We start from the raw sequence: 23,182 nt of genomic DNA on the forward strand, positions 1-23,182 counted from the left end.
ATGGCGACGGTAACCACAGACTTTAGTTAATCATAACATTGGCTCATCAGTTTTAACAACGTGCCATGGTAGAGCACGATGTTAATAAAGGGAAAATGTGTGTGGAAGGGTGAGGGATATGGGAACTCGGTACTTTCCACTCAGTTTTACTGTGAACATGTAATGCTCTAAAAAATAAAGTCTATTTACAAAACCACAACTTGCCAGATGCGTGTCATACACCACCTTGCTTCCTTTCCTCTTGGGAACCCCTGAGGACAGGTCTCTCTCCAGATGCCTCTGAAGGCCTGCGGGCCGCAGGCCTGAGAGTTAATGTAACAGACCTCGGGACAGCTCAGCCAGTTATGTCAGTGTTCAAGCCCAAAGGCCAACACAGTTATGATCAAGTCCCCCACATCCAAGCTGAGGGGCTAGACCATCAACAGCGTATTGCCAGGGGCGTGAGCCCGAGGGTCTGTGAGCTCCAGTTCGGGACCCACCTCCAGGCTGGTTAGAGAAGGCCCTGGCGGGGGGGATTCTCGGCAGCAAGTGTCCACTGGGCTCAGCACCTCCCTTCTCCATAAAGGTGCTGGGGGCACTTTCCCGCCCTCAAACCAAGTGGAGGGGCCTCGAGATCCATTTGGGGAGCTCGGCCTGAGTCCTCTGCGGGCGGAAGGGGTGGCTCTGACTCTGGCCTGGGGGTCATAAGGAGAGGCCACAGCTGGCGGGCTGCCTAGCTGCCGCAGCCCGCTTCTCGTTTGGCAAAGCAAAGGATACGCTTTTCTTCTCATTAGCCAGATGCCGGCACCGGGGACCATCTGAAAGTCTTCTCCTGAGAGGACTGTCTGGGGAGGGAGGCTGATCCCGACGGAAGGGAAACTTCTGGGGGCAGCAGGCATCCTAAGAGGCGTCCTCCCTCTGCATTGAGGGGCTGCAGGACGCTGGGTCAGGAGAGGCCTGAGGAACTCACAAAAGCAACCCCAGCTGTACCAGTAAGTAGGGCGTTCTGACGCCTCCCACCCTCCCTCTGACCCTGGAGGACGCCCAGCCTGCGGCAGTGGAGGGGGCAGAGGAGAGATGCCCCACCTCACGCTCACACCGCTGTCCACAGCTCCTAACCACAGTTTCAGGGCCTGCTGCAGGACTGGGTTGTGGGGAGAGACTTTTCACCTTTAAGGAAGTCAAGAGCTTTGCCATCCCTGGGCTTTTTCATGTCTGGAAGAAAGACTATCACTAGAAAAGGGCCCAGGACCACTGGGATCTTGCAGGGATGCAGCTGTAAGGGAGCTTTGCCCTAATGAATCCGTCTCACTGGACAGGTCGGTTAGAGTTGAAAACAGAAGGGGCTGGAAACCACACAGGGCAGATGAGCAGGTCAAGCGGGTTGCTGACCTGTCCTGAGGCCAGAGCCCGGGCTCGGCCTGTGAGTGCCGAGGCGGGCACAGAGCAGCAGTGGGCCAAGAGGGGCCCATCCCCAAGGCAGCACTTCACATCTGTATACTTTAAAAACTGTTTGTGAAGGCTTTCCATGGCTGGTATTTGATTTTATCTTCATAATCATCTTGAGAAGTAGGCCAAGCACGTATTAGGAATTCTGCTCCGTGGCCTGGGCATCTAATTCAGTCTTATGTGACAAGCACACGTGGGACACCAGCTCGGTGCCACAGTGTAGCGCGAGTGCTGGGGCCACCGAGGGGCCAGGATGCCCTGTGCCTATAGGAACCAGGACACAGCCAAAGAAGACATGCTCTAAGTTTTCTTCCAGGAACCCACGAGGCACAAGGCCAGAGTCCAAGCTCAGAAGAGTGCTCCCCCGACCGCCTGCACATCCCCCCAGTCACAGCTGTGAGTGGGCAAAGGACTTAAAGCTCCAACTCCCCTGTCTCTTTTAGGGGGAGGAAGAAGTAAATTTTTCATTGAAGTCTGGTCTCCCAGCTTTCAAAAGACACGGAAAGAGGGACACAGGCAAATGCTGCGTTTCTTCATAGGTACAAGTTAAAGATGTACCTGGGGGTTGTGGGCATGTCCCCTCCCTCCAAGCTGATGTGGTCCCAGAATTACTCATCCAGACAGAGCAGAGGAACCAGGCGAACCTCAGAGAGTCATGTGAGGCTTCCGTCCTCTTTTGGACAAAGTATAAAGTCCCAGCATGGCATTTATTTCTGAAGCGATTTCACTCTCTCCTGATCACGAAGGCCCAAGGCTTCTCTCACTGAATCCATAGGTTTCCAGGCTTCTGACATGTGGGGTCAGCTTCCACCATCAGAGATTTGGTTCTCTCCCCTCAAAGCTCAGCCTGGAAACCCGGGGAAGCCGCAGGTGTGGGAGCGGAGAGGGGCGAGGGTGTCCAGGCAGGAGGGTGAGGAGGGCAACTGACAAGTGCCTCACAGGGTCCGCCCCACCTGGGGCCTCAGAACACAGGCAGGCAGGTGCTGGTGTCCAGGGCCGCGTGGTCCAGGTCAGAAGAGGCCGCAGGAGCAGGAGACAGAAGTGGGGTCCTTGTGACCAGAGAGGCGGCAGGGACCCACGCTTCCGCAGGCATCAGCACAGCACAGCCAGGGGGCTGCCACACCTTAGGGGGCCAGTGACAGAGGTCCAGAGACAAGACCACCAGTCCCACCACATCAGGCGCCCACAGAGGAGCCCTTCTCCCAGAAGCCCTGAGTACACACAGACCACACTCCCTGCAAGGGGAAGTGGAAAAATTCTTGGAAGAATGGCCATTTACCCAAAAGAAACAGAGTAACCTTTAGTTGACAAATATAAGTACCATCCATCCTAACATCCATTCCGAACAAGGAAAGAACAGTCAGACTATAAAGAACCTTGTGCTGTGCATTCACAGTGTTTAAAAATTTCTACTCTCATATAATCCAGATTTTGCTCTCCACTGAGTGAAGATTGTCTTTCAGGGCCCCAGGCCGCCGGAGTTGACCATCTTTCTTACTCTGATGCTCCCAGCACAATCCTTGTCCCTTGGGCTTCTGTCCAGGTGCTCCATCTGATTGAGATGCCTTCTCCCTCCATTCTGATCTCTCACTCTTAACCATTTTTCAGTCCCATTTAGACATTCACTCCACCAAGCTCCTCCCAGGAAAAATGGACTTCTCCTCCCCCTCCCCTCCCCTTCCTCCTCCCCCTCCCCTCCCCTTCCTCCTCCCCCTCCCCTCCCCCTCCTCCCCTCCCCCTCCCCCTCCTCTCCCTTCCCCTCCTCCTCCTCTCCCTCCTCCTCCTCCCCCTCCACCCCCCCTCCTCCCTACCCCCTCCCCTCCTCCCCACCCATTTGCCTGTATCTTGTTCTTACCACACTTTTTCTCGCAATCACACACCCCCATCTGCTGGACTAGAGCACAGTATTTACACACACATAAAGAATCTAGATTCTCACTGCAACCTGACCCTCGAGGTGAGGAGCAGGTATCGCCACTCTCATTTACACAGGCACTTGGCTCAAAGTTCATTGCTTGTCCGGCTTCAAATAGTGAGTAAAAGAAATATTTGTCAAATTGGATCCAGAGTCAATAAGCTTCCAGATCCCAAGCTGCATACCCAGAGTCCAGATCTCAGCCCGAGTCCAAATCCTGTCTCTACTACTGTTCCCCACCAGACAGAAAGACAGACGATAGGTGATAGATAGATGATTAATGGCTGATAGAGAGATGACAGACAAAGTTATTGATGGATCTATTGGGGGATGAGTGTGGTCAGAGAGAATACAAATGACAAAGCCAGTGAGGTAAAACTTTAATAGCTGAATCTAAATAAAGGGTGAAAAGATGTCCTTTGTCCTAGTCTTACTTTTCTGTTAGTTTGAAATTATTTTCAAATAAAAAGTTAAAACCACAACAAAATTTCCTGTTTTATTTTTCATTTCCAGCGCTTCTCCTTGTGCTGGATAACAACTGGCTTTTACGCCACACTATCCTTCCGGAAGTTCCAAGGCAGGTGTGGGATGAGGCCGGGTCCAAGGCCCCTGCAGCCAGCGCCACCCATGGCCCACCTCTGCAGCAGGGGGAGACACGGGCAGGACTGAAGACCAGCCACCGCGCCAAGTCTGCCCCCACCAAGATGCACTCCACGCGTCTTTTTCTAAGTTTTCGGTTGCCCCAACCAACTCCAGTGGCTTCCAAGGCAGCCCACATGCTCTTCCTGCCACCTTCTTGGGGGTCTTTAGGTTGTTTAACAAGGACACAAGTAAGGGCCGGTCTCTGACCCCAAAGTGGGTCCCTCCCGAGTCGCTCTCCCGTCCACCTCTTCCTCCGAGTTGTGCTGGCCCAGCACGCCCCCCTGTGCGCAACCCTCACCCGCTACTGAACTGTCGGGGGGAGCGAGCCCAGCACGGAGGTTACGAGCCCAGCACGGGGGTTACGAGGGAGGGGCCAGGGGCACGGGGAGGGGGATACCGACGGGGGGGCGGTAAGGGAGCGGGGCGGGACGTGGGGCGGATACCCGGCGCCGGGACGGAAGGGAGCTCGGGGGCGTGTGGCGCGGGGAGCGCGGGGCGGGGACGGGGTACCGCGGGGGCGGAGCGGCAGCCTCGGGGCACAACCCGGGCAGGGGACTTGTCGGCAGCCGCTGGGCGCCGCGCAAGGACCTCGGGAGGCGGGAGCTGCGTCGCTGCGCACGGGCTGCCCGGCCCAGGTCCGTGCCGCGGAGCCGGGATGAGGGCGCCCGCGCTGCTGCCGCCCGCGCTGCTGACCTGCTGCGGCTGGCTGCTCGCCCCAGTGAGTGCGACCCCAGCCCCGCCCGCCCTGCCCTGCGCGCCGCCCTCCCCGGAGGGAGCGCCCCCGCGCCCGGCTGCGCTGCGCTCCCGAGTCCCGCTGCGGGCTGGGCTGGGGGCGCGGGGAGCGGGGCTGGTCTCGGGGTCCCCACCCACCCGCCGGGCTCGTGGGAGGGAGCAGGGCCGCCGGGGACGCTCTGGACCCTCCCCGCCGAGCGCGAAGAACCGAGCTCCCCGCCTGGCCGGGTTGGAGACGGGCTGGGAGGATGCGTTTGCTGTGTCCCCTCCGCCGTCCCGGGTTCGCTGGGAATAAGATCCAGTTTCTTGCTCGACGCCCTTCCCAGCGGAGCGGGTCCGGCCGCGTCCTTCCGGAGGTTGTGGCCGGCGAGGACGGTTCGCGGGTCCAGGGACGCCCGAGTCCGGTGGTGGGTAGGGCTTGGTCACCTCCGCAGGCCTCACGTTTCCGAGGGAAATTGCAGTTAGCTTTGTCTTTAACTACTTCCCCTTCCGTCTCCTAGTACTGTTGCTGCTTTTTGTCTTGCTTCAGTGTGTGTCAGGGAGACGCGATGTAGCTACAGAAAGTTGATTTTTTTAATCATTATTTAAGAGCACCGGAAGAAACGATATGCTGAATAGAAATTTGTTAAATGAGTGTATTTGTAGATTATTTAATTCTCAGCAATTCTTCCTTTTATTTGAAGACCATTGAAAAAAAACCACAAAAACTGTGAACCCTATTTCTTGCTTCCCTCTATGACAGACTGGAGTCAGTGTTGGCGTGTGTACACATTCGCACTTTATATCGCGGCCAGATCACTGTCTGTATTGACTCATATCCCCCTTAAGGTTGTGGAGGCAAGGATGGAGCTATTTAGAGAAAGTTGTCTTTGCTGAGGATCTTTCGGGTTCCAGGAGGGCATGAACCTAGCCCACCTCTCAGGGTTGCCAAACTCCCTTGTCTAGTGTGAAGGCAAACCAAGTCTTTCCTCCCTCAGAGGGATGCTGTGAGGATAAGAACCTCCCTACTGATTTTAGTGCTTTGAAAGAGCTAGTTAAAAGTACCAGGAATTATTACGGTTAATGCTGCTTTAACGTCTAGGATGTCCCCAAATAAGTCATTGCTGTGCATATTCCAAGAATGTCAGATATCATGGTGTCTTTTAATACCTTAACAGAAATCTATTTTTCTTTTTAAGGCAAAATAATTTCCCTAATTCTGAAATTTAAGCTGTTGACTTGTTCAGGTGTGAAAAATACAGCCTGAAACCAGGAGTTTGTACAGTGGTGGCTGCCCAGTGATGAGCCGGGGGTGGGGGGGGACCAAAGCTTCAGGTCTTTTTAAAAATGAGGGTAAATGTGGCAAAAGTATTCAGCATCAAGTTTCTTCTCTTAATTTTGTTAGGAAATGTTATTCCTGGTTACAATTCTGTTGACTTATTTCAATAGTAGGATAATTAAACATAGATGGCCATAATATATGCAAGAGTATGGTTTTCTTTAGTAAGAAGTTTGTTCTTACATGAGAGCGAGGGGCGGGGCACAGCTCCAGCCTACAGCGTATTTGTGGGCAGTGGGAGGTGGCAAAAAAAAAAAAAGAGAAAGTTGGACCTTTGTGAAAATAGAGACCAGAGAATATTATCTTCCAAGACTGAAGCAGTATGTGGCTTTGTCTTTTGCCCACGTTGATGGACAATGTTGTTCACCGTTTGTGTCACATCTTTAGTTCCCGTGATGGAGCCTGACGGGAAGTCCCCCACGTCTTGCTCAGTGGAAACCTCGGTGCTGTGACTCTCACCCAGGCCTCTCCCTACTCACCCCTTATCTTTTTGAAAAGCTCCTTCACACCAAATTCTAAAGTTCAGTTTTGAATGTGACCTGCAGCCTCTAAAAATAAAGTTATCCTATTAGGGCTTTCCAGGGAATGCAGAGCCTGGCCTTAGATGAAGCACGCTGGCGTCTGGGGTTGTGTGCAGTCATTGAGAATGGGCTTAGGAGTAAACATGTATTTTTTTTTTTTAAACATCTTTAGTAAACATGTATTTACTTTGATTAAATCAAGGGCTATGAAGTGGAGGACTCGAATATTGAAAGATTATTGGATTAAAGAGCTCTATTGCCACCAAATTAGTACTAACAACATAAAATGTATTACGTTAGTAAGTTTGTTTTCCTGTCCAGAAAAAAAATTCTATCAGGTTTTATATTTGTTTACTAATTCCTTTACAAAGTAAATAGTGAAGCTTTTTTTCAAATAACCATGCCAAAATATGAATGTGATTGCTTTTAAATGAGTGTTAGTTTGGAAGCAGTTTAGAACTGTGAAGTTTTGAGGGCTTTTATGTAGAAATTTTACTTGACTTCCCCATTATAGTGGAATTTTCAGTTATTTCTATTTCTTTTAACCTTGAGCAGGTGAACAGCATTCACCCAGAATGCCGATTTCATCTGGAAATACAGGAGGAAGAAACAAGATGTGCAGAGATTCTAAGGGCTCAAACAGAAACATTCAAAGGTAAGGCAGATCCCTGGCGAGTGAGACTGTGCCCCGGATGGTGTGCATGAGCTGACATGCAAGTAGCCTGCACCTCACTCGGAAAACTGGTGTTTAAGGTCACCTGTGTGTTTTAAAAAAAGTCTGCTTCCACTGTTTTTTAATGAACTGCTGGCAAAACTCATAGCATTGTGAGTAATGGGCAGCGGGGTGTGTTTGGGGCGGGGGGATCATTCACACAAACCTTTTAAAAGAAAGCCTCACCCTTAACAGTGATAGTTTCCATGGTCTGAGATAATAGCAGCAGTTACTAAAGTAATTTAATGGGCGTTGTTACACTTTGCAAAAGCAACTCCATTTTCCATGGAATGAGTATTCGTGCAATTTCTTGCATTTAAAATTCTTAAGTTACATCACAGATGATTTTGACCCAGTTAAGAATGGTGGGAATTTATCAGAAATCAAACAGGAAAATGAGACTTTTGCTGTCCTGGAGGACAGACCGGTTATGAGTACAGTGGGCTTGCAGACTTTACTTCTCTACGTCCCAGAAGCAATGCCAGGACAACGTGCCCTCACCTGGGCACCATCTCGTATCTGTAAACTTTGAAGGCTCTGGGATAACATCCAGATCATAAACAATAGCAAAAACCTCTTGTCCTTCCGTTTTCTTTTTCTCTGTTCTGTGTCATCATTTTGTTCTCCTCAAGAAAAAAAAATTAAAATCAGAGTATAGCCATGTGTTCAAAGTCTGGTGTCCTGCGGAGGCCTCAGATGGGAGTCACAGACATGGGCGTGTTCAGACCTGTGCTGCCCAGTAGAAGCAGGGTGCAAGCCTCACAGGTGATCTTGAACTTTCTAGTAGCCACGTTAAAATAAGTGAAAAGAAACGTGATTTTAATTTTTAAAATATATTTTATTTATCCAGATATATCTGAATCATGATCATTTTAACTTGTAATCAATATAAAACATTGATGAGAAATTTTACTTTTTTTTTTTTTTTTTTTGCGGTACGCGGGCCTCTCATTGTTGTGGCCTCTCCTGTTGCGGAGCACAGCCTCTGGACGCGCAGGCCCAGCGGCCATGGCTTACGGGCCCAGCTGCTCCGCGGCATGTGGGATCCTCCCGGACTGGGGCACGAACCCGTGTCCCCTGCCTCGGCAGGCGGACTCTCAACCACTACGCCACCAGGGAAGCCCAAATTTTACTTTTTTGTACATTAAGTCTTGGAAACTCAGTGTGCATTTTGCACTCACGGTGCGTCACAATTCGGACCACACATTTCAGGTATTCATAGGTGACCAGCAGCTCTGGTGTGCCCCTTCCTGTGCCCCTGGAGCCTCCACTCCCTCGGCTGAAAAATGAAGACTCTGGCCGTAGGGTTCCTTCCAGCCTTCAAGACCTGTGATTCTGCAGTGCACACGAGATCCCGAGAGCCGTGTGTTCCAAAAGGTCTGCTCGAACTCTGTCCAGAGGAAGGCAAGCAAGGTGGCTCAAACATGGCCTGAGGATCTACCCTGTACAAAGCCACGTGTGACCACTAGCCAGCTACTAGGATCCATGAGGCCAGGTCTTGCCAACCAGGGTCTCAGGACAAGACAGTTGTCATGGCCACTGAGGTCTGTTCCCTCAGAGAAATTTAAGAGACTTAGGGGAGCTAAATGCCGAGAGGAGACAGGCTGAAACCCTTGGGAGCACCTAGCCGGTGGCAGGGACCAGGTCCAGTCAGAACAGCACACTGTCCACGAGGCCTCCTGAATGGGGGGTGGCACTGTCTGCCACATCCGCAGTGGGTGACCCTTGGCCTCTGTTGGGAGACTCCCGGGGGGGGGGCCTCTGCCCCCTCACGCCATTATTGGGCAGTCTAGTTGTTGGGCTCTGAGGCTGCCCATAAGCGGCGTCTGCGCACTGGCATGAATTGGGGGCAGCCGTGAACAGAACCCCTTCTTCACGTGGGGCATCTGCGGGCACTGAGCAGGCTCACAGCTCTGCTTCCTCTTCCCGGGGCTGAGTACCTCCAGTTCCTACAGCTGTCACCGGACACACTGCCGGGCCCTCGGCCACAGGCTCCGGACACATGCAGACACTCTCGGAGCAGGAAGGGAGGAGAACTTTCCCACTGACATAATGGAAGGCAGACTGAATTGTAGTCAGTTGATGACTGTTGATAAATCCTCTGCCCACAGCCCACCTGTCCCTCACGTTCACCTGGGGACTGCTCCCCTCCCCTCGCCCCTCTCATAACTGCTGTTTTGGGGGAAATCTCCCGAAGTACCATCTTAGTGTTTCTTTCTTGTCACTCTTCACTTCCCATGCTCACCAAGAACATTTTGTTAACAAGACAAAACTGGCACAGCAGGCGGCAGGGAACACTTAACTTTTAAGGAATGGAGTTTGGCCGTGACTTTCCCTTGGAGGAGACGCCCTCGCGCTGGGTCAGGGTTGACCGGGCATCGGGTGCAGCACCTGCACGTTTGTGTCCACAACTCACCTTGACAGACGTGGCACCTGGGGGAACAGGGCGAGTCCAAGGAGGCTAGTTCTGTCCATTGTGCAGTAGGGTGTGTGGTCCTTGATCAGGTTTCTTTAATAAAAGGACTCTTCATCTCTGGTTGGCTCCGGTAGATGGAGTGCGGCCTTAATTAGCTCAAAACAGTGTCCGTTTAGTTCTGCTCCTTCCAAGGGCTCGGGTCTGTCCCTGTTCCCTGGCCAGCGGTGCCCAAGTGTGAGCCATGGCGTGTGGCCGGGCAGGGTGACGTTTGGCCTCGGGGATGTGGGGAATGTCCCTCACCACCTACTTCTTGCTCTGGAGAAATGCAAGCGCCGAATTGCCCAGCTTCCTATTTTCACAGGACGTCAGAAATGCAAACTCTAGGTAAAATGTTCCAGTTCTTAAAGTTTGCAACGAGTACTATTTAAAAAGTTCCTCAGGAGCAGGCAGACCTCCTGTGTGGTCGCTGCCTGAGCTGCCAGGTAGCTCTCTGCGTGGCAGCTGGGCCAGGCGGGCCCCAGTTGGGGAGCCCCTCGTGGTGCAAGATGGGCCGGGACGTTTAAAACACTCAACAGGGCTCCCTCGCAGGCCCTGCTGCCTGGTTCAGCGTTCCTCAGGGTGAGCTGTGTGTGACCCACACAGACGTGCTGGACAGTGGACGGCACAGCCTGTGAAGATCTTGGCATCAGCTTGAGCAGAAAGAACGTCTTAGGTAAAGGCCATAAAACATCTCCCCTGTTTGGAGCCATAGGGAAAGGTGTCATTCACTCTTTGCAATGACAAGTATCAGTCCTTGGACATTTTCTTATATTGAAGGCTCTTATTTTAATAATACCTCGACAGCAAAAATACCTGCCCCTGAGCCCTTTCACCTTTGACCCGTGGCAAGAGCTTGCGGATGGCAGCCGCCCTCGGGAAAGAGGTGGCGCCACGGTAGCCGGCCTGGTGCCCTCGGCTTTCTGTAGAAAGGCAACTCGTGTTCTAAATTCCCGTTTTTCTTTTTGCTCTTTGAAATCTGCATGGCTCGAATACCAAGGATATAAATAGTACTGAGTTACCAGAACGAAGATACTATAGATGAAGCGAGCTGGGAGCTTAGTGAAGACCTTGCAGCTGGATGGGGTGCGGGCGATTCCAGGGCCAACAATGTGCACCTGCTTCACGAAATTGAAAGTGAGATGAGATATTGAGGGTCTGTAGGAGCTACAAGCAATGGGTGTGAAAGAGCACCAAAGACGCAAGAAAACGAGTTTTCAGTTCTCCTGAGATAATTTGTATAAGTCTAACAAGGAATTCTTTTTATTACATGTTGAATCCAAATTCAAACAAACCAACACATAAATCTAGACAAAACCAATTTTAATTCTAAACCCCTTTAAGGGATTCACTTTGTAAAAAAGAAAAGCTTAGGAGGTATTTAGAGCTTTGTGAGTTAATACTGATTCATCGCTAAGACTAACTTAATCCTGCCAATGAGGCAGTCAGGCCACGGATGCCTGAGAATATAGCTCAAGGCAGCCCTGTCCCCGCAAGGGCGGGGGGGGGGGGGGTGCTGACCGCGGTGGTAAGCAGTGACTCAGCTCTCCAGCTCTGCCCGGTGTTCCTGCCTGTGCGTGGGTCACATGGGAACTTTCCTGTGACTTCACATCATTTTTGCCCGGATCGGGGCGGGGAGGGGGCGCGGTGGTGGTGTTGGTGGAGGAATGTGACCTATATTTCGGAAGGACAAGGAGGTACCCATGTTTCTTGACAGCTCCACAGTCTGGGCCAGGTCCTGAAGGACCCACGGTCCTGGGCCATGGCTGAGGTGGGTATGACAGTGAACATTAGCTCAAGACCGGGGCCCCGGGAGGTGCTAGACTAAAGAACTTACTTTTCTCTGACGTTTCTCAAACAAAGAATACTGGACTAACTTTGATCCACTTGTCAAGGAGCTGTGGCGGGTATGGATACTGCCCCCTTCAGGCTAACAAGTTACCCTGCCACGGTTTCCCGGATGCCCTCAGAAGGCATGGGCCCTGTCAGACAGCATCATCAGAGGGAACCTGCTCCTGGCAGCGCGGGCAGTGTGGGCGCCACGTTCCCACTCCTGTGGGTTCCCTTTTCCCCAAGCACCTCAGGACCTGTGTGGAGAGGCCCATGGTGCGTTTTTGTCCTGGCTGAGGAGCCTGAACTTGGGAGACCCCAGCGTCACAAGGAGGCTGCTGGTGTCCTGCCCAAACTTCGCTCCAGAGAAAGATGCATTCTTGGTTATTGAGATCAGCCTGAGGGCCGCACTCTCTGTCTGCCAAGGCTGTTGCTCTACAGACGTCCTCAAAAAGAGTCCGGAGCAAAGCTGCCAGTGCCTTTTCCCAAGACACGTCCATGCAGTGTCCCCAGCTCCAGGAGGGCGACTCTCAGTAGGCGTGGACGTCCTGCTTCTCTTCTCCAGGGCGTGCTGTGGCCTCTGGGCCATAACTCCCCACTCTGTGCTGTTGGTCCCTCTACGGCGTTGTCCACTGTCCTTGCAGCCGCAAGTTCCTGCACAGCACTTGGCACTTAAAAAGGTGTCAAATAAGCTTTTGCTGAACAAATTAATGAAAAACTTCATATTAAAAATTGTGATATATGCACATAGAAAAAGTGCCATACATACACAGCATGTGTGTCCATCCCTCTTAGAATTCACGTGTGCACAGTGTATGTGCATCCCTCCCCATTTCACTGTGCAGATGGAAGCCAGCTCTGGTCTGTACTTTGTTTTTCTTTTTTTTTTTTTTAACTTTAGCAATGTATTTGGCAACCGTTCTGAATTGGTTTATACTTTCCTTTTAAGAGCTATGTAGTATTCTAACAGATTTCCTTAGTCTGTCCCAGGCTCCTGGACTTTTAGGTAGCTTACAAGCAGTACTCTAGTGACTGCATTTCTTCATGACAGTAAAATATTTCATCAGCAGTTGAGGGTTGACTTCAAGCCACTATGCATGAAATCAGAACGTCCTTCTCATATGATTAAATAACATCATTTTAAGAGACTTGCTTATTTCTGTGATCGTTGTGTCACACAGAATATAATTAATTACATCCCACTTTTCATCTCGTCTTTCCTTCCTACATCTCTTTGTCACAGAGGAAACTAGGCAGCTTCATGAGCGTGTTCTCTTCAGAAAGTCCCGTGGGGGAGTGACCCTTGTCTGCAACTCTTCTCTGACCCCCCGCCCCGCCCCCGCACCGAGGCAGCGCTGCCTCTGGCCCAAGGGCAGGTGGTGGTTGCCCCTCTCCCTGACGAGCGTCTGTTCCTGGTCCTTAGCTGACCTGCGAGTGGGACTTGTGAGCAGACTTCCCTCCATCTCACCTCCTTACATCCATGTGGGTCAGAGGGCGCCTGCTGCCCTTCTGAGGTCAGCGTGATGTGAGGCCCATCATTCCCTTTCATTTTTCTCTCTGATGTAGTACGTTCTTGTTCTCATCCAAATAGCTCTTTGAGCTGATAAGGCAAACAGCCTGATCTGTTTTTTCCCTTAGGGTGGGTCTTTTTGTATGCAATTTCTTCTAACTTCTAAACTCAGTAAGATCAGCTACCAGCCTTGGATATTTAAATAATAATTACGTATTGGTTTGATTTTCTGAAAGTAATGGCTTTAACTTTACTTTTTATAGGAAACAAATCTCGCTGAAAAAAATTCTACTCTGAGTTAAACTTTTATGCTTAAACTCATGAAAGGAATCATGCGCGAGAAGTCAATTACTAGCAGGTAGAGCATCAGCACACCTGGAAGCCACAGGTGAGGAGGCTGTAACCCGTGCTCTGCTGGGTCACAGGAAGGAGCTTTGTGCCACTTGGCATTGCTGCTGTTGGGGACCAAGCTACTTCTCCCACGCATCTTTCTAAGGTGCTGGTGGCCCCAAGACACAGCTCAGCCAGCTGCTCGCAGCCGCCTCCCCCGCGAGCACCTCTCCGCCTTCCATGCCCCCACTTAGTGTCACGCAGGCCGCGTCCTGAAAAGGTCCCGTCACTCTTCCCGCCGGTGGGGCTGGTTCTGAGGCTGCGGCTCCCCCTCCAGAGGAGCCTGCAGTGCAGTTTCCAGCCTGTTGAGTGGTTTCCTGTCGTCCACTGTCTCACATCCTGTGATGTGAAAGCGCAGGGTCCCTTTCTGGGGTGGAAGAGCCTGCTGGAGGCTCCTCGGCACACTGCACTTCAGTCACAAGTGGCCAGTGAAGCCGCTGTCCCTGCTGCAGCCCCCGCCGTCTGGCGCTGGCTCATGGGCGCATGACTGGTGCTGCCACGATGGGGGCAGAGTTACACGTGTCAGCCACGCGCCCCCCCAGGTTCCCGGGGCTTCAGTTGTGCATGTTTTGGTTGCTTGGGCCGGTCGCAGCCCTTCCCGGGCACCCATTCACTTGCGAGTTTTTGTAGAGTTTTCTGGGTCAAGCATCCATTCCAGTGGTTGTCTCTGAGCCCTCGTAGCTAGGCCTGTTCTTGGGGGGTCGCCTTGGATCATGGAGTGGACTGTCATTGCTGGAGCCTTGGCTGGCTCTGTCGTTCACTGGTTTTTCCAGCATGTTCTTATTGAGCAGATACCAGGCTAGAAGGGTGACGAGAAATTGGGCAGGACACGTCATCCCCTCTGGGAACTCCAAATCAAGCCCCCGATGGCGATGCACAGGGCGGGAGCAGGGATAACGGGGCTTCGAGCCAAAGGACTGAAGGGTTTCTGGGGGGAAATCGGAGAATCTGAACATGGAATAACGTCAGTCTACTCTGAACGAGAAACTGACAGTGACAGAAAAATGGCTAAGGGCTTATTTTATCTTTACTTGGAGATTAAGGCAGAAAAAAGGTGAGTGGGGAAACTACCAAGAAGAATGGAAGCTTTTTGATCATAATCTAATTGGTGATCGGTACTTTGGTAATTGACTATATATACTTGCTGTGTGTTCGGGGACGGTGGTCTCGGCTTCCACGTGTGTCCTGTGCTCGGCCCTGGAGTGGTTCACTCCATGCAGCCCTGTTCCACCTGCAGCTGATCACCACCACCCAACCCCAGCCGCCACCTGGCCAAGACCCCCGGCCTCCTTGGCCTCTGCCCCTGGCGTGGCTTCCTCGTGATGATGAGCGCATCCTCTTGTACTCCAGGGTAGGGGCCCATCTTGGTACTCCTCAGCCTCTTGGCACCAAGGCATCTGCCAAGGACCCTCCTGTCCGGCGTCTGTTGACCCAGGAGCAGACATACGGACCCTTCCTGGTGCCCAGGACGGAGGGAAGACTCCAAGTGTCCACTCTCAGGACAAGGACAGGAGATGTCCACAGAGCAGGCGTTGGGGGGGTCCCAATCTTGATGCTGGAAGGTGGTCGTCAGCCCATCAAGGTGAGGAAATGGGAGTGGACTTTCCAGTCTCTCATCCAAGCTGGTGGCAGAGCCCAGCTCCCTGGACCCTAAGTCAAGCGCTCTTTTCACAAAGCCATACTTGGCATCTTAGAAAGAGAGGCATGCTTTAGATGAAGGTCTTCCTCTCTAAAGCCTGCTTCAAAGGTGAGGGGCCTCCTCTGAACCGCCATGGCTACAGGGAGATTGGCCTCATGTCCATCTAATTGTCTGCACCTTCCACTGAAGCTTCCCCTTGGGGTGAGGATCCCCACCAGTTCACTCACTTTGTGACATCAGCCCCTTCTCTCCTCCGGCCCACGGCGAGGGCTTTGGGGCAGCACGTTCATTTGGTGAGTCCTCCTTGACTTCCTGGCCGTCAGCTTCCTCATGACACGCCTGGTTCTCTGTGTATCAACAGGAACCGTCAGAGGCGGCCGGGGTTCAGCTGCAGGCGGAGGCCCCGCAGTGCAGGACGTTGAATCAGGGCCCAGAGCGCCCCAGATGTCTGCACCTTACACATCGCCCGGGCTGTGACCTGCCCTGGGTAGGGCTCCCGCAGCTCAAGAACTGACACTTTCAAGGCACCTCTTATCCACCCCAGAGAAGGGTTACTACTGCTTTGCAAGCAGTCTCTGACTTCTTACAGCTACTTCCTTCTCTGCAAGGGAAGGACTGAGGCCTGTGTGAGGGGACACTGAGGGTGAGGCCAGGCCTCCTGGCTGCCCACTGGGCCCCGGCGACAAGGACAGCACGTGCCTCCTGTGTCCCCCTGGCAAGCGCTGTCGCTCTGCTCCTGTGTGGCCCCGTGCAAGGCACCCAAGCTCACCAAGTTCGGGGGGGTGGGGAGCGTTTGCTCCTGGGGCTTGTTGCAGAGCTTGGAGCTGGTGGGCTGGCCGCGCGGGCAGGTAGGAGAGGTGTGTGTCGGCACCCAGAGCAGCCGGGTCCAGCCACCGGGAGGGCTGGGGGCGCACACACGGGATGTGTGGGTGAAGGAAGGAGCACAGCGTTGACCCGCAGCCTGGAGCTGGCCCCAGGGGCATTCTGAAAAGCGCGCTGTCTGCTATGAGCTGTTTTGGGACGGTTCACGGAGCAGACACTTCTGAGAGGAGCTGGGGGGGGCCTCGCAGGCGGGTCACGTTTCAGGTGGAGGTGACGCAGGCGTGCTCCACGGCAGAGGACGGGAGGCTGGCGGAGCAGAGGCCAGGCCGCAGGGAGAGGGTGGCTGAGAAGGTGCCGCGGCCACATGGTGGTGGGGGCACAGGAGCGCAGGAGAAAGGAAAGCACACAGGAGGAGCTGGGGCCTGGGGAGGGCGCCTTCGGGGCTGTGGTGAGCAGAGGCCGCTTCTGGGGAGCCTAAGCAGAGGCAGAAGGAAGGGCTGGGAGGGAGGCTGGAGCCTGCTCACCAGTGGGACCATTTGGGGCAGCAGGTCCTGGAGGCAGGGGGAGTGGCCAAGGGCGGACCTGAGGGGCTCGGCCCAGAAGGAGGGGGAGGGAGGGGCCTGAGCGCCCGGCACAGCTCCCGGGGTGGACGGGGCTGGAGGGGCCAGCAGGATGGCACCCAGGGCACTGAGCTGTGGACGTGCCAGGGGCCCCTGGCCCCCAGCCCTCGCACAGAGCCTGGGAGGATGGTCCCACACGAGGCCGGTCTCGGCCAGGAGCTGTGGACGCCGCAGCCAGGCGTCCTGCCCTGGGGGCACGCGCAGCTGTGTGGCTGCTGTACTGTATGAGGGCGATCTGGCTTCGCGCTGGTAGATGGGTGTCCCGGCTCGATCCCAAGACATCGCCCAAGTCCTGCTCATGAATCCACGCAAGATTACCCTGGGAATCCAGTCCCAGGACTCCCCACGCATCCAGTCCCAGCCTGTCAGCTGAGTCCAGACGTCCCCTCTCGGACGCGGCTCGGCTCTGCTTGCCAGGGAGCTCATGTGGCACCACCAACAATGCCCCAAGTGGTCACAGACGTTGGAGGGCAGGTTGCTGAGAATTTGTACAAAAGACAACAGCAGGCATCTCGATGGTGAAAGGCACAGCATCCGCAAAAACGTACCCCCATCAGTTTTCCCAAACTGACCCCTTAGCAGGACCTCCCCGGGACTCCCGAGGGCCCCTGTTGTACGGATGTCGGAAGAGAGGCGTGAAGGTGCTGGGCCCACCTCGGAGGGATCTGCAGTCAGTCCTCGGGCAGCCGTGCTGGCCGGGACCCCGACCGCAGGCACTAGGTTCACCCAGTTTGGAGGACATTTTGATGTTTGGGGTTTATTGGATTCAGCGTATTCTTTAGACAGGTTCAAACTGGATCTCCGGATGTTCCTTTGAAAAACTCTTTTGTTCAGTTAACAGCTTTGGTTAGTTCTGGGTTTTGAGTCTTGGTTTAACGTTAGTTCAAGTCCCAAAATACGACTCCAACTAATGGAATCCATCTGAACTGAAGTTAAACTTTGCTACTTCCATATTCAAAGTTCCAAAGTGATTTGATTGAGGTGCCATCTGGTGGCATTGTCCCCCCAGATGGTCTTTCCCAGGCCTTGGTTCATAGGTCGCCTCTAGCCCACCAAGGGTGGGATCATTGTAGCACCCTAGTTAGAATATTGAGGTGTCCAGGAGTTGTCTGAAGAATGAGTTCCCGGTAAAATACTCCTTGCAGCCCTCTAAAGGCACTTGGAGTTGGAGCTCTGTCGTGGCGCCTGGGTTTGCCCCTGTGTAAAATCCAGGCTCTCATACAGGGGGCCTAGGGAGCAGCATGGCCCTGGGCCTCGGTCCACACCCGAAGGCTTGACCTGCTGTGTGGACTCAGTTACAAGCAGGGGGATGTTGAAGAGCCAGCCCGCCTTGGTGCCGTGGTCGGCTTGTGAACTTGCAGTGTTCCTGCTGCAGGAAGACCTGGTGAGGCCCTCCTGGCCCAGGTGCCTCCATCAGGTACCTCGGGCAGCCTCAGACCAGTGGGCGCTTGGTGAACATTTGTTGGAGAGACGAATGCTCGTCACTGCAAGTTTTAAGAGAGCATGGCTGCAGCTGGTCCAAACACTGTGCCGAGTCATGAAGAAAGGATAGTCTGCTGTTTGGAAGATGAATTGTTCCATCTCTGTCTGCACGGGCAGGGGTTTGTTATCAAGCGCCCTGAGCTTGTTCTGTAAGTTGCTTTTGAGTCCTGATTGCAGCAGCTCCCCTCCCAGCACGTGGCCGGATTTCACCTGCACTGACTGTCTCTGAGAAGCGCACAGCCCAGACATAGGCTGTGATTAGTTCTGGTGGGTTGTCACTCGGGCGTTTCCCCTCAAAAGGCTCCTTTCCACTCTGCTTCTGCCACTAGCAAGTACTGTCATCATGCCTGACTGCAGCATTACTAGAAAGGCGTTTGGCTCGGTACCCAGCATGGATGTAGCTCTCCTTATCTCACTACATGTATTTTAGGAATAAATGATGTAGATATGCATCCTTAGAGCAACAGAAAGAGAGACTCCTCCATTTGGTAGAGTTTGATCATCACTGTTAGTGGAGAGATTAGCTGGACTCTGTAGGACGCAGAGAAACAGGATATTTGTAATTGGACCCCTGAACAGGAAGCATCAAAGGTGCCCAAAGAGCAAATCCAAAGCTGAGGGCGGGGCTGATGGGGATGTGGGCCAGTGTTGCAGAGCTTCCAGGTCCAGGGCAGGGTTCGCAGCGATCGCGTCACCATCCACAGGGCTGGGGGTCTGGACCCGCTCAGCATCATGTCTGCTTCCGCGGTGAGCGCTGAGACGCCAGGATGCAGCAGGTGGAACAGCGGGGCTCCCTGTGCCGCCGCTGCGGGGATAACGTCCACATCTCGACCCTGCCAACCCTGAGGTCAGGAAACAGACCCCCGGGGTCCTTCTTGGGCTGTATGGCCAGCTCACACCGCTGGAGAACAGGGACTTGAGTGTCCAGGAATGGGAGTATTTGGAGGGGTGGTCTCGGCAGAAAGTCAAAGCAAGGTGATGGTGAGGATATGGCGAGATTTCTGCCGGCCATGACTGCAGCTGCCCTTTGAAGGATCCAAACGCAGGACCAGGGCTGAGAGTAGAAGTTGCACACAGCCCCATTTTGGCCGTGGGGCATAGGACAAATTTGACAGTGACCGGAGGCCCCCAGGGGATGGCTGCTCATGGCCGCGCTGCTCTCGCGGCCCTGGGAGAAGTGAGAGGGTCGGGGCCGCCCCGGGCCACCTCTGTGGCCTTTTGAATGCGGGGCGCCCACTGGTCTGGGAAAGCACGTTTGTTGGTCAGAGTCCTCCTGGCCCCGGGGGCCTCAAAGACTGGCTTGTGTACTTACCTGCAGAAAACAGTAACTCACGTCCCCCTCCATAAGCCTGAAGCAGGGCCCTCAGACAGGCAGGCGGGCAGGAGGCAGCCTGTCCGGTGATTCGGGTCAGAAAAAATGGCTGGGTTCACAGAGAAGCACCCTTTTAAAAAAGGATTTTTCCCAACTCAGTTGGTGAGCCTGTCCATCAAGTTTTCAGTCCTTTAAAGTGATACTAGGCATGGGGGCGCTGGGAACAGGAGATGGATCAATGGCTTCGAGGGCCACAGTGAAGATAATTCCTCTCTTTAGAACTGTTAAAGCAGAGTTTTAGCGCTCAGAGGATCCATGGAAATCTCCTGGATCAGCACGGTCCCCTTACGGGAGGAGAGGCAGGCGGCTGCCTGAATGTCAGCATTCTGGTGCCCGTTATGGCCCTCAACATCCCATTATGCTGTTTGGTCACTGCTTAAAAGTGACTCCAGAATCTTGAAAATGAAATTCTTTTTTCCCTTTGCAGTTGGCAGGTGGTCTGTGGGGCTGCTGGGCTTTCCCAGGCTTTCCCACCTCCTGGCTTTCGTGCCCTGTGGATGATTCACGCTTGGTCAGCCGGTATTTAAGGTCCAAAATGTCAGCTTTTATAATTCTAACCATTCTTTACACGTATTAATTAGCGTTCTCTTGAAAGAAGAGCTTTTCCTCATCATTTGGGGAAGAACTACAGTTCCTTCTGAAAGAGTGGGATAAAAGTCCAAGCACCTTGGGGGCACCTATTAAGTACTTAATAACTAGAATTCTGATCAGACAATTATTTCATCACTGCTATTTATAGCACAAGTAAAGTGGGTGTTGGAACATGTAGCCATTAAAAAAGATGGCACACGTCACAAATGACATGAAAAATACGAGATGTATATTGTTAAGTGAGAAAGCAAGGAATACTCCAGCATATAGGATATCCTGTGTTTTTGAGAAGAACATACGTGACGTCTCTGTGTATGTGGTGTATGGGCAGGTGTATAGGATGTCATCGGGCCCTGTAGGGGCAGGAGCCAGATGCCCATGAGGGGCCAGGAGGAGGCTGCTAGGAGGGGGTGTTTCCCCAACACTCTCAGCATGGAAGGCAAAGGGGGCGGGGGCAGGACTGTTTGGGGAGAGGGTTTCTTTGGGGAGAGTCCTTGGAATGCTCTGTGATGTCTGCTCTCCTGTTGAGGGGAGGGAGGTCCCCCACCGGTGAGAGGACTTTCATGTTGCTGGGGGACACAGGGATGAGAGGTGGCTGGCAGCCGTCTTGGTGCAGCTGGGCAGAGAGGTCCACTGGGCCTCTAGTTGTCCTCTACTCAGGAGGACAGCCACCAGGGCGAGGACCAAGAGGGGTCAGGGGCCACAGCTGGGGGGAGGCGGCCCCTGGTCCATGGGAGAGGAGGTGCTGGCTTCCACCACGAGCACCTGTGCCAAGACCCCTGAGTGCCTCCAAGCCCCCTGGAGCCCCGAAAACCACCACCAGCAGATCTGAGCCCCAGTCTGCCCTTCACTCCCGCTAGCCTGAAATAAGTCAGGTGGAGAAGGCATGTTAACTAAGCAGACCAGGCTGTGCCTTAGACCAGAGTGGTCAGAAACACGAGGGGCCTCACCTGAGTTTCCTGCAGGACAGAGACTGTACCCTGAGCCAGTGGGAAGGGCCCAGCTCCACCTGCAGCACAGACGTCTCTCCAGGTAGTCCATAAACATGAGCGGGTTCACCCGCCGCTGCAGGCTGCACACGGGCTCGCAGCACAGGCCACACCTCCTCGTGCCTGGACTGACGTGCTGTGTGATTGCACGGTCCAGGGCGTGTGCTGCTTTCGTAATTTAAGATCGCACGCCTGGAAGAGTCTGTCAAATTTTAAGGGTGTCTCAGTGAGGGGTTCATATTGTCCCTTAGGTACTGAGAAGTCCTTAGTGGACAGAGGCTGGTGTAACAGGATGTGGCGAAGGCTCTGATGTGCATGTAATGGGTCTCAAGACCTTGGGGGGTCACTGAGCCTCTTTAGGTGTGGACCCCTGCTGTGAAGCAGCATGTTTGCCGAGAGCCAGAAGGTCCTTCCCGACTCTGAAGTTCTGCGGTCCTTTTTTTTTTTTTTAACTTATTTTATTTTATTTTTTTATTTTTGGCTACGTTGGGTCTTTGTTGCTGTGCACAGGCTTTCTCTAGTTGCGGTGAGCGGGGGCTACCCTTCGTTGCGGTGCACAGGCTCTAGGCGCACAGGCTCAGTAGTTGTGGCGCATGGGCTTAGTTGCTCTGTGGCATGTGGGATCTTCCCAGACGAGGGCTCAAACCCGTGTCCCCTGCATTGGCAGGCGGATTCTTAACCACTGAGCCGCCAGGGAAGCTCCTCTGTGGTCTTTTGAATGACCCCCCAGCTGGCCCTCTGCCCCAAAGTTCTTGTTCACCAGGCAGAGCCCCGGCACTTATTTAAGGGGCTCACGAGGAGGATGACAGATGGAGTGAGGAAACGTGACATTGCTTCTTAAAGTGCTTTCTTCCTGTTCAGAGATGTCCAGCAGTTAGTGTGGCCTGAATCAGCGCAGACGGAAGCACAGGAAACAAGAGCAGCCCTGACAACAGCCCCTGCCCCCGAGGCACCGCCCAGCCGGCGCGTGGCCTCTGCGTCCTTGGCCCAGCAGTGCGCTCTCGGACCCCACAGCGGGGAGAGCAGCCCTCACCAGGGGCTCCAGGGTCAGGGGCCCCTTGGGGCCACACTCCACCCAGGAGGTGCAGGTGGGTCGGCGACGTTCCATGCTGCCCACCCCCAGGCCGGGCTCAGTGCTGCCAGGGACGGCCAAGGGCGAAAGCGGCCTGGCTGGGCTGGGTCCCCGCTGTATGTCTGTGCCCCACCCAGCCCGGCCCACAGCACAGAGGCGCTGTGGGCAGGGCTGGGGAGCCTCCGGAGCTCAGCCAAGCTCCGTTCAATGCCTCGTTTACTCGTCTGTGCGATGAGACTGGGGACACCCCGGGCCTGTGAGTTTGGGGGATGAAATGAGCTCATGAGGGCGGGACCCGGCCCCGCTGCTGCTGTCACTGCCCGTCCCGAGAGCAGTGCTTTCCTCAGTGGGCTCGCGGGATGCGCTGGTCATCGGCACTGCCTTCTGGGTCTGTGGAGGTGCTGGGGGCCGTCAGGTGGAGCGTCCAGGGACGCCCGGCCCTTCGGCGGCAGCGTGAGACCGGGAGTCACCCCGCCGGCCAGACAGTCCTCCCTGTGCCAAGCAGGCCCCTGATGAGCCGCCCGGTTGGCTCACCAGCACTCACCCGCCCTGCACGGGAGGAAGCCAGGCTTAGCGAGGTTGGGGCTGTGGCCTGGCGAGCTGTGGGCTCCGAGCCCACCCTCCTTCCCGTGCCAGATAGGGCGTGGCTGCCATGAGCCCCTGAGCGGTTCAGCACCACCGCAGGGACGGGGGTCAGCCTGGGTCTCTGGCGCAATGGCCTGGGGTGGGGCACGGGAACTTTCTAACAAGTCGGCAGGGGCTGCTGCTCTGGGGCCCCGTCAGCACCCGCACTCGTAATCCTTGAGGTCCCGTCTAGCACCTGCACCTCAGGACTGTGGGTCTTAGCCCTGGGTACACGTTGGAACCTCCAAGAATCTTAAAAACCGAGAAGTGCTGCCCGGGGGAATCAAACCAGAACCCTGGGTGTGGGTACTAACAGCGGGCCCCGGGGGCATGTAGGAAGGACCCGGGCACACCCTCCACTGCCGCTTGGCTGCCCCATCACCAGCCTGGGCTGAGGGGCACTGACCTGCCCTCTGACGGGGTTGTCCACGGGGCACACGAGGTGCTGCCGGTCAGGTGAGCCTTGGAGACCGCGTCGTTCTGGCCACGGCAAATTCTATACAAGGAGTGACCAGGGAGCA

General features: G+C 54.2%; 1 protein-coding gene across 3 annotated transcripts in view; it reads left to right on the forward strand.

The window, feature by feature from the left end:
* Positions 1–4,534: 4,534 nt before the first annotated feature.
* VIPR2 (vasoactive intestinal peptide receptor 2) overlaps positions 4,535–23,182 on the forward strand; it is a 68,589-nt gene continuing 49,941 nt past the window's right edge. Inside the window, exons 1-2 of one of the 3 annotated variants that reach the window (XM_022576220.3) lie at positions 4,535–4,703; positions 7,112–7,211. In XM_022576220.3, the coding sequence (XP_022431928.1) occupies positions 4,641–4,703; positions 7,112–7,211 (163 nt within the window). In that variant the 5' untranslated portion in view covers positions 4,535–4,640. The remainder of the gene's footprint in view (positions 4,704–7,111; positions 7,212–23,182) is intronic. The other 2 variants (XM_022576209.3, XM_022576200.3) reach the window with 2 other exon arrangements.

Source organism: Delphinapterus leucas, chromosome 9 (genome assembly GCF_059928025.1).
Source record: "Delphinapterus leucas isolate spDelLeu-1000000601 "Yukka" chromosome 9, BTC_Dleu_Yukka2, whole genome shotgun sequence".
Taxonomy (NCBI): Eukaryota; Metazoa; Chordata; class Mammalia; order Artiodactyla; family Monodontidae; genus Delphinapterus; species Delphinapterus leucas.